General features: G+C 33.5%; 1 protein-coding gene across 3 annotated transcripts in view; it reads left to right on the top strand.

The window, feature by feature from the left end:
- Positions 1-1,916: 1,916 nt before the first annotated feature.
- Positions 1,917-11,532, top strand: part of LOC149788583 (LHFPL tetraspan subfamily member 3 protein-like) — a 29,417-nt gene continuing 19,801 nt past the window's right edge. Inside the window, exons 1-4 of one of the 3 annotated variants that reach the window (XM_089974638.1) lie at positions 1,917-2,485; positions 3,985-4,215; positions 8,641-8,673; positions 11,394-11,411. In XM_089974638.1, coding sequence (XP_089830764.1) covers positions 2,071-2,485; positions 3,985-4,215; positions 8,641-8,673; positions 11,394-11,404 — 690 coding nt within the window. In that variant the 5' untranslated portion in view covers positions 1,917-2,070 and the 3' untranslated portion in view covers positions 11,405-11,411. The remainder of the gene's footprint in view (positions 2,486-3,984; positions 4,216-8,640; positions 8,674-11,393; positions 11,412-11,532) is intronic. The other 2 variants (XM_089974635.1, XM_089974637.1) reach the window with 2 other exon arrangements.

Genomic DNA, 11,532 nt, shown 5'->3' with positions numbered 1-11,532 from the left:
GGTGCATCCATGTCAAATGCTGGGTCGGATATACGTTTAAACATTTTATTGTAATTATCATTTTTCCAAATGGTGATCTAAAATTATCATCGTCGACGAAGACCGCTTCCTGCTATTAAATTTGCTGTTATATTTCTTTCTGCTTCTTCAGATAATTCCGCTAGTTTTTGAATTGCAGCTTGATTTATTATTTTACTGACATTTGCTGGCATAACCTCAGTACTTGGTAATTTTACTGGTTGTTGTTTTCGTCTTATTAATCGTGCTAGTCTATCTTTGATAGCCAAAAACGCCCTACCAGCAACATTGACAATTGCACCAGGAGCTTTTTCACGAATAGCCTCAATAGCCTTCATCCCTAATTGCTTTGCAATCGGTATTGCTTTTGGAGCCATCCTTCTAAATAGACCCTGAACAACATCACCAAGTCCATCTCCGTAAATTACTCTGTAATTTGGCAGTCGTGAGTTTACTACCCTGACCATGATCGGTCCACATTGAGCAGTGTGTATAATCATTTTTATATACTGATTAATTAATTGTTTAGTCGCTGTGATAATCATCAGCAATTTCATCAATAAGGGAACGATAAATGCTGCGATCCATAATACCGCCTTGAAATAATCTTCGACAAATATCAGATATTTCATTAACAATTTCTGTTGAGTTATTTCCGGCACGTTTTCCCCCATGAGAACTTCTAACCGTGACACGTCATTGAGGATATTATTAGGACAAACAAAATTATTTCCCAAACCACTGCCAGTAGCTCCTTCTTCTGTTGTTTTCTTAAATAGTCTTAAGGGTGATCTTTCTTCTGTTGTTTTCTTAAATAGTCTTGAGGGCGATACTTCTTCTTCCTCACTTATTGTTCTGAGAGATTGTGATAGTTTTTATTCTTTTTGTGCAAGATACGTGTCTATTTTTCTGCGATAATCATTATATACCTCACTATTGGAATAAACTCTATCTTTATTGTAATATATACGATATATCCATTTATACCAGATTTCGGGATTACTAATACGAGCGGAACTATATTCGAGTTTTAAAAGTTGTTCTTTTTTATCCTTACTTTCTGCTGCAAGTTTTGATAACGTATCAATATCCCTAATTTCTTTTATGAATTTGATACCCCCCTTAGTAAATTTATTGCTCAGCATAATCATTTCCCTTTCATCGTGTTCCTCTTCTTCTGGTTTTATTAATTCACGATCTTTCATATCACCCATCTCAGTACGAAGTTTTCCAATACCTTCAAGTATTTCTTCACCAACGGGTGGAGGTTGAGCTGCAGCTATGTCAGTTGGAAGATCTCGTAAAATCCTTTTTGTTTTCTTGGTTCTCGCTGCTATTTTTTCAGTCTGAGCTGCAGTTTGTTCTAATACTGGAAAAATACCCCTTTTTCTCTTCTCATCATCCTCAATATCTCCCCATATAGTTTTTTCAACAGCCGCTGAAGCCTTTTCAGTAGCTATAGTGACGGGTTTAAATAGTTTTTCAGTGTCTTCTTCGTACTCAACTCGTGCTTTTTGACGTTCTTGCAAGTTTTTTCTAAATGAATCTCTAACAGGAAGAAAATTTTTGATTGCTTCTAATCGTTCTCGAACTATCCTTGCAGTATGAGATTCCGAATGTACCATTTTATTATAATATAATGATTTAATTATAGCAGCAGAGGGGCCATGACCTCAAGTTGGTTCATTTTTTTTTACTTTTTTTTTTTTTGTAATCTCGCGAGTTCTCTAATTAACCGAAGTTCTCAAGCAAATGTTCAGCTCGAAATATTTTTAGTTAGAAGCCTTATTTCGGTTTTTTGGACGCTTCCAAAGTCGGTCTGTTCGCCCCCTCTGCTGCTCGTCACGAATTACTGAGGGATTTGTTGTCAGTGATCGCCCCTCTAAAAATAGACCGCGATAAGAACCTGTCAAACCAGTTGACAGAGTTCGCTGGGTATTGTACAGCTCACCTGTACTGGAGGTATGAACAGTCTTCAGAGAAACAAAGCCTCACCCAAACAATTCTGCACGAAAACAGGAATTATTTTGGTAAAAAGAGCAGGAAATCAGGATGAATCAAGAAACAAACTGGAATGCTGAAGTGACAAAGGTTTACCACACAAATTACGTGCGTAATTCACGTGCAATAGCGGCGGTATGGGTTATTTTCAGTATGTGTTACGTGATCCTGAATGTAGTGGCATTCGTCCAGCCTTACTGGTTTGGGGATACGAACGAAAGCCCGGGGGTAGGGTATTTTGGGCTGTACGAGTTCTGTGAGCGGACGATGACAGGAGCGGAATACACTTGTCGCGGAGATTTCCTTGATTTCAGTACCATCCTGAACAACTATTTCCGCGGCGCCAGTTTCTTGGTAGGGATATCGGCACTGCTTTTCATCTTCAGTTGCATATGCATGCTTATGTTTCTCTTTCTGAGGCCGAACATCGTCTTCAACATTTGTGGCTCTCTTCAGGTCGTCGCAGGTAATAACTATGATCAAATATAATTACTCTATTACTCTGCCCCTACCCTACTGAATACACTGTCACTGCACCGCTTTACGACTTCTTAACTATTTGCAGAAACTCTATCAGCATTGCCAGTTTTTATTTAAAGGGTATTTGGTTTCATTTTATAATGTACTCAGAATTTTATATTTTTAGAAACAATTTTTTATTTTTTACTTTATAGAAATGATTATAAATGTTTATAATATTATAAATTTGAAATGTATAGATGTTTACATAAGTTTGTGGAATTTAAAATATGAAATATTGAATTTATTATCTAAAATTAAGTTCATCATATGTAAAGGATACTTTCTTTTGTACATTAATGCCGGATATATTTCATTGTGTGGTACCAAAAATATGATGTTGTAACAAGTGGCAAAGCCGCAAGTTAAAATACATAGTTTTTGATACAACAAGATGAAATATATCTGGTAATAGGATAATAAAATTGACTTTTTATTATATACCAAACTTGGGGAATTAACTTTATTGAGATGCAAATGCCATCCATTCAGATTTCATTATTAAAGATTAATTTCCATATCTGAAATGTAAGGCAGTTTCTATTTATTTTTTCTAGCTCACAAGGTACTTTTCTGTTGTTGTTGAATGTACAACTTTGGTAGGCACACACAATTAAGCATCACCTTGCATGATGGGAAATCTTATATTTTCACGCATGAAAATATCAGGATATATTTTTCACGTGTGAAAATATAGGAATGATAAAAAAGAGACTTATTTTGCCAGTAAATCTCTCTATTTCACACTTAAATATATTATACAAATTAAAATGTTGTGTATAAAAGATCAAATACAGGTTATTATAAATACTGCACAGATTTTCCTAGTTAAGAAAACCAAATTGCCATCATGACGAGTCAGTGGTCCATCTACCTATTTAAGCAATGCCATATTAGGAAAATGCTCCATTATAATAGTATTGGGGCCAATATTTTTGATGACCAGAGAATCTTTTTATTTTGCTCTTGTAGCAGAACAAATGCTGTTTCAACTGATCAGATAGGGAGATCCATTAAAATGTGACTTCATTGTAACTCTGCTTTTTTTTTGCAAATGAACATATTTAATGGATTTTTGTGTTTCATACTTTTACTGTGATTTGAGTCCATTAGAATAGTCTCCTTCTATCACTGTTGTTAACTTAGTACATAAATGGTGCAGACTTTTGAACTGGTCTACAGTAAGATTCATAAGTGTGAAAGTTAAAAGACATAATTTTTGTGAAAGATACAAGGCCCTTTATGTGTGGCTAAATTGGATTTAGGACAATCATCGTTGTCATTATTCACATTATACAGGTGTCCTTTGAATAAAGGAAGATTACCTAGAAATATTAAATTAAGATGCTGAGATGTTATGTTATCTAAAGATGTGTATTTTGCATACATGTAAGGATTTATTGTACTTACATTATTTAGACATCTTCATATGCTTCCCGTTTCCAGGTGTTTGCATAGGTGTTGGCTGCATCATATACCCCCGTGGATTTGATGATGTTGATGTGCGTAGAATCTGCGGCCAGAATGCTGTTGGGTACAACATGGCTCACTGTGAGATAAAATGGGGCTACATTCTTGCTATTGTGTTGATTTTTGATGCCTTTATACTCTCTATCCTGGCATTTGTGTTGTCCACTAGGCAGGCCAAAAGCTTGAAGAACCAGGGAGAGAAGAAAGGTAAAGAATCAAGCAGTGGCTTGACCAAATTTTCAACCATTATTATTGCAAATTGTATATACAGGTTATTGGTGCTTATCCAAAGATACCATCAGGATACCATCAATAGCTTTTTGATTTTGAGATCATAAATGGCAGACACTATTTTATCTTTTTGAAAGAACAAAATTATAATTTGCAGTAGTATTGTCGTCTTTTTGCAAAGTGGAAGGAGAGTTATTGAACTACCCCTGGCATCTGTGTTCACACCTGTAAAATCATATATATATGTATAGATTTAGGGTATCTGAGTTCACACCTGTAAGTCATATACATATGTATTGACTTAGGGCATCTGTATTCATACCTGTAAAATCATATATATATATATATATATATATATATATATATATATATATATATACACACACATGTATGTGTAGAGTTGGCCATCTGTGTTCACACTTGTGAAATCATATACATATGTTTAGACTAAGGGAATCTAGACCATTTGTCCTTCCTGGATTCTAGACATGGTTCACTTGGAGTGGTTTTCAAGGGACCAGTCTTTAGAGGGAGAGGATAACTTTGTACGTAAATGCTTTGTTTTTTTTTTTTTGTTTTAATGGTTTTAAGACATGCTTGGCCAGATGATGCAAGGAACTGGAGCTAAGTATATTTCCCAAGGACACACTGAGGTACCTGAGCAGGCATTGAACCCACTACCGGTGGATTATAGTTCCAACACACTGAGCTACCCTTTTTGTCCGATACATTGATGGACATTCCTGGTTAAGTTTATACATTTAGCTTAGGGCCACATACAGGTTCCGTGCACTCTGTATACATATGGTTATTCCTGGCATCATGAAATGTGGTGAGAGGATGCATCTCAGTGAGTACTAAACTATCATCACAGTTTAGGTAACTTTGACCTATATTTCTTTGTCTCAGTTTTGGTGTTGTTTTAAGTTTGTTTCTCAGTTAGTACTGTACACATAATCAAACTTGATATATGCATCTATGTTGGTACCACAACCTTATGACAAATATAGGTCATTGTGACCTACATTTTACTGGCTAATGTTAAATTTTGCATTTAGCTTATAATTACATAGGTTTTAAGATCCTGTATCCACACTCTTATTCTTGGGGTATAAAACTTTGAGGGAATTTCTTTTGGGGAGTGCTTCATCTGCATCACAATGGAAGGTCACTGACCTATCTTTCACTCTCCACTGACTTTGCTTAAATTTCATTTTTAAGATTTATTTGTTTAGGCAGTGTTCAGACTAGAATCATAAAAATTGATTTCATGCATCTTCATTATAGTCTGACAATACAAACCCATTTGTTTGTACCCCCTACCGATTTAAATAATGGAAACCTTTAATGTGATAAAAAGTGCAAGGAACTTAGTCAGTTCATTCAATGATTTAAAGTTTCTAACCTGACTGTGAGTAGAGTGGCCCTAACACCGTGATCTTCTACGCGTTTCATGCGTAACGAAAGTTTTCAATATAATAGATGGACATGTTCAGATCCATTTCCAGTTCCTGGACAAGTCCATTTTCAGCATATGGGTGTGTCACGACTACAGATGTACATACATAAGTCGTCTGCTTTCCAATATTTACAATGTCGAATCAAGCAAAGGAAAATAATGACAACAACAAATTTGCTTTTCACGTGGATTTAACAAGTGCTTTAATTTCTATGTTCATGTGTGCAAAGTGATATAATTCCAGACTTTCAACGCAATGGTTGCCGAACAGGATGAACTATGTCATTATGTTGTCTGATGGAAATAAACTTGCCTATAGTGTATGCAATATGATGCTGTGTTAGTATGGAAAGTCCATTAAGCATAAAAGAGAGCAAGGGATGCCAGCATTAGTGCCATTCTGGTCACAAGTTAGAAATTATAAATCAATGATTCAATTGACTTAGTTTTGTGCACTTATTATCATATTAAACATTTTTGTTATTGAAATCGTTAGAGGGGTACAAACAAACAGGGATGTATAGTCAGACTATGGTACAACAGAAAAGTCACTGTAATCTACATTTCATACTTTAATGGCCTTGGTTATATTGTTGCATTTCACTCATAAAATGTATATTTGGGTTATGCATCTTGATGAACACAACATGATCTTTGCTAAAATAGCTTGGTCATTTTAGCCCATGTTTTATTCTTCACTGACTTCGGCTAAATGTTGTGTTTGATGAGAGATTAAACATAAAGTGATTTGATTGCAGTGTTTGCTTGTATTAAATAATAAGAAAGAAAATTTTTTGTACAATTTTATTAATCATAATAACAGACCTGTGCGAAAAATTGATAAACGCAAAGAATATTATATAAAACCATTATTTATTTTTTTAGAGATATATAGCCTGACATAAATTGATCAAGTAGGCTGTTTGTTTCATAAAGCTTTTACAGCAATATTGTGTCATATGATAAAAATTCACTCACCAACAAAAACCAATTTGTGTCTTTGATGAATGGATTTTTTTGGTCATAAACCTGTGCAGATTTGATGAATTTGAAATACTCATTTGTCTGTTATTTATAGGCAATTATCAAGAATACTTTTTCACATAATTTTTTTGTAATGGTAATTACTTTCCATAGATATTCAACTAAGAGCAGTACATGAAAATGTACACCCACCCACCTGTACATTTTTTTATAAATATTTTGATATTGTTGGATCTTTAGCTGTGTAAAAAATATAAATATAAAAAGTTGAAGACAGTCAAACCTGTCACTAGCGGCCATAGGAAAAAGCAAAACTGGCCATTGCACACAGCTGTACATAACTTCATCTTTTAAAACTTGTTTCTTTTAAACAAACACCATGTATTAAATATTATTATTATTATTATTATTATTACATTATCAAGATTATTTTATATGCAATGTACAGCACACTTCTGTGTTGTTCTCTCCCAAATTTGATTACTTTATCCAGCTCACTTTAATCCAGTCTATAAATGAAATCATCACCATTTTAAAAATGTACACCAATCTTAGTTTTTTCACGCTCTGGAACTAGATGTGGATTAGTCCATTGTTCAGCTCAGACAGCTTAATTCAGATGTCTGCGATGAACATAACATTAAAGGAAGCTGCATAGTCATCATGACTCATGAACCAAAACTTCATCTGTCTCTACAGACATGTTTTTGATATTGAATCATCCTTGGCCCTAATGAAAAGGGACATAACTCTTACCTATTCTAAGAGAAAAAAAATTCTCCGTTAGATATAGCTTCAATTCAGATAGATCAGATGTCTAACTCTGTGACACTGACACAAAAGGTGAGTTCCATTTTTGCTGCAATAACACGACTACTTTTCCAACCATCCAACAAATGAATTGCTTGAACCCTACCCTAATAATAAAAACCTTTCAAAATTTTAAATGTCACCTTTGAGTCACGCTGTCAGCATGACTAGAGTTATAAGTATACATGAACTAAGAATTGTTTGCACATCAGTTCACGTGATATTCCTTTATCTAAACAATACCTTCCTCATGATGCAAAAATTTAGTTGCATGGTCAATGTAAATATGCTCTAGTGACCACATAGGGTAGGGAGCAACTATTGTTTGGTTAGGAAGCATCTAGCTGCTGACCTTGGAAGGCAGGTGACCACTACAAATACAGGATATCTATGTAGGAAATTTGCCATGTGGAAATTAGAATGACCATTGTGAAAAGGTGATCACTGAGTAAAGGTGACCGTTACAAGTGATCATCTTTAAGTCGGGGAAGCATACAATTTGTTGGGTCATAATTATATTCTTTTTCAAAGAAAGATTAGTGCTCATCATGATGCCTTCCCTTACTAATTTTCTTGATCCAAGATTGGATAAAATGTACATAGCATGCAAAAAAGGCTATATGATGATGAGCTAAATGCATAAATGTAATCTAAGCCATTAAAATATGAGCTATAGATCACAGTGACCCTCTTTTCTTCTATGCATGTGGTGCAAATAGAGATGCATATGCATTTTAAGTATGCCAGCTAATTAGAACTAATTAGTTTTAGACTGGATGTTTAATCATAATAATAATATAACCAGTACAAAATGAGCACAGTGTGATGTTTACTTATGCATTTTACTGAGAAAAAAGTTGGAGAAACTGACTTTTAATGTTGATGAAATTGTTCAATCATGCTGTTGATTTTCAGAAGGGGCCTTCTTTGGTTACTTGTACTCTCCCTTACAAACAAAAATTTGGGCAATATTTCTTGAACATGATTGTCATTTACAGTGTGTCATCAGTCTTGGTTGAAACTGTTTGTGCTTGGAATCACTATTCAGTCTGTAAGTTTTAATTCTAATAATTGAAATGTTTTCAAAACAGGAAATATTCTTAAAAGAAAATGAATGAAACACATGGTTGTTCATGTTTATATTCTAGTTTTACGGGACAGTTTGGCTGCCAATTGGACAGGTAACATAAACACTAACAAGCTTTATTGATATTTTTATTTTGAATATGCTTATGGGTACCGTATGTGTTTTATTTTGTTTTACCAAATTAACCTCTTTGAGAATTCTCAAATTGTTCTTACTGTTCTTAATGCTGAAATTTTCTTCAAACATAATTTAACTTCCTTTCGTGTTTGTTTCAGGTTTTCTTCAATATCCATAGTTGACATGGAATCTTTCCATTTTTTTCACATAATTTAAGCATTTTCTGTGAAACAAAAAATTTTAATTAATGTCTGGATCAATTAACAACTTTTACAAATCTGCTTTTTGAACTTTTGGAATTTAAGGTTTAACTTTAGTCATTTTGCTTGTATAGCTTTTTGTGCAGTTAGTGAAAGAAGTCAGACTTAATTCTAAGTAAAACTTGGAAAGATTTGGAACTTAAAAGAACATTTTTGCCTTCAATGTAGAATGGGTCTTTATAAATACTGTCACATTGTATAGTTTTTATCCCTTGTGACACTATGTGCAAAACTGAGATAAATTCTGAGTGGAAAGAATTGACTTTGAGAGTATTTGGTGAAAGCATCTGCTTGTAGAGGTGATATGGTGGTAATTTTACATTTAGTGCAAAGTTCGCTTGTTGTTTTACCTTCTGTTTTTGCTTTTTTCAACAAGAATATTCACATTTCCAGCTGAACATTTTCCAGTTTGATAAAAGTACTTTTTAAAAGGACATTTTCCACCATGATGTGTCATGCTTGAATATCTGTTGATGTTTTCAAGGATAATCAAAATATGGATCAGTTATGTCCATTATAAAGTTTTTCATAGCTCTAGGAGTGTATTATGTTTTTATATGTATTATATGTTTTTAGGAACAAACTACCATAATGTATTATTCATTAGCAGTTTATTATAGGCAGGTGTTTGGTGATGTTGTGAGCTGTCATTTGTTTTCTACATGACCATGATGGTCTCGTTAGATATGGTGAATGACTTCGTGTCTACCAGTTCATGCACCATGATTTTGGCAGAAAATTCAAGTCAAAATACTTAATTAATCTCCATGTGTGTATCGAAAAAACTTTCTTTTAAGACAGGACCTTCAGTAATACCTTTACAACATTATTCAAGTGTCTGATATGGTCAGTAGAGCAAAAAAAGGTTCTAACCTTTATGACTTCATGAAGGGTAAAGACTGAGTTCATCCAAATATAAGATCACTTCCAAGTACCTGGATGTAAAAAAATCTCAAGCGTCTCTTACAGTAGAATGTTGATGATTCAGGTGGTGATATTCTCGATTGTTTACTTGAATTGACTCACACAGTCCCCTGAAAATTTAAATCCACAATTTGTACAAAATTTATTATGAGGACAAAATCATTTTTGTTGGTAATCAGTCTCATTTATTCCCTAATATTAGTTTATGATGTGTGGGTAAAGTTGTTACTTCCCATTTATGATATTTGACTTGATTTGGAGATGAGATCAGTGGTTAAGCAGAAATGTTTATATTGTGCATATATAGTTCATGTTAAACCCCAAATTACTTAATCTCAGTAATTTTCAATGATATCAGGTATACACCAATGAAATAAAATCTGATAAAGTACAAAAATATGTAAAGTGAACACATTTACCTAAAATGGACTCATCCACATGACCTTTGATCTTTGCAAATTACTAACCCCAAGCTTGACTTTGAGAGGACATTACCATGTACAACGATGTCTGTTATCATGATCCATCAGATGTTGTGTATATTAATATTATGTGCTTTCTTTTCATAATAATAGATTTTATAAAGGTCATTTAGTTAATGGCAGTTTAGCTGAGGTGACCTAATTGATGATTAGCTGGTGTAAATCATGTAACCCTGTTTACTGATTAGGTGATTTCGAAATGCAAAGATGATTCATTCAAAGTCTTGTATTGCAGTCTCTCTATTGCATATTATCATTCTATCTAAGAGAATTATACATTCTTAATAGCAAAAACAATTCTTGGAAGTTGTTCATTGCGAGGACTTTATGCATTTCAATCATTCATTGCAATTACAGTGCTTGATCATTCAAAGACATTTGCATTTATAGCTATTACGGAAATACTGGGAATTCATTTAAAGACATTTTGGGATTAAAGCCCAGTGATTTCTTCTGTACTGTTGACACATCAGTACATTACTGACCATCATTCAGAATACCTGTGGAATTCATTTTGATTCAAAATTTTGGTATTTCATTCATGATACTGTAAGTTATTTTTAATTCTTTTACTTTCTATTTTAGGGGGAAAAAAATATAATTTTACAAAACATTCTGGTTTTGCTCATTCTTGTTAGTTATTTTAAGACCATTGAGTAGTTAAACTAGGCAACTTGTTATTGAAGATTAGATGCACAAAGTTGTAATGACGTTTGTATCATGCAAGATATTTCAGATTGTGATGAAATGTCATCAAGGTCAAGGTTACTAGAGATATACATATTAGAGCTAGAATGTACTTCCTGTAATAAAAAAACATTATTAGGACAAAATTTTCAAAAAAGATCATGCAAATTAAATTGTTTTGAATTTATTATTATTATAGTGTGTCCGCTGGAATATCATTCAGGGAAAATTTCAAATCTCAAATTAACAGATATTTGAAGAAGTGGATCTATTCTGATTTACAATATTGTAAAAGTAATTATTCTTCCCATTGTTTTTCATCCATGAACCCAATTTCCTTTCAGGATTTCAGTAATGACATGGTAAGGAACCCTAGACATACCCATGTGGCCAGGGAATATATGTACACTTCTCACCCACCTTCTATATCTTTCTCTTTACCACAGATAATTGAAAGCTGATTTTATAAACACTCAATTCATC

The sequence above is a fragment of the Sinohyriopsis cumingii genome, chromosome 11 (assembly GCF_028554795.1).
Source record: "Sinohyriopsis cumingii isolate HCF-2022 chromosome 11, ASM2855479v2, whole genome shotgun sequence".
In the NCBI taxonomy this organism is placed as follows: Eukaryota; Metazoa; Mollusca; class Bivalvia; order Unionida; family Unionidae; genus Sinohyriopsis; species Sinohyriopsis cumingii.
This window is presented reverse-complemented; position numbering and strand designations above follow the sequence as displayed.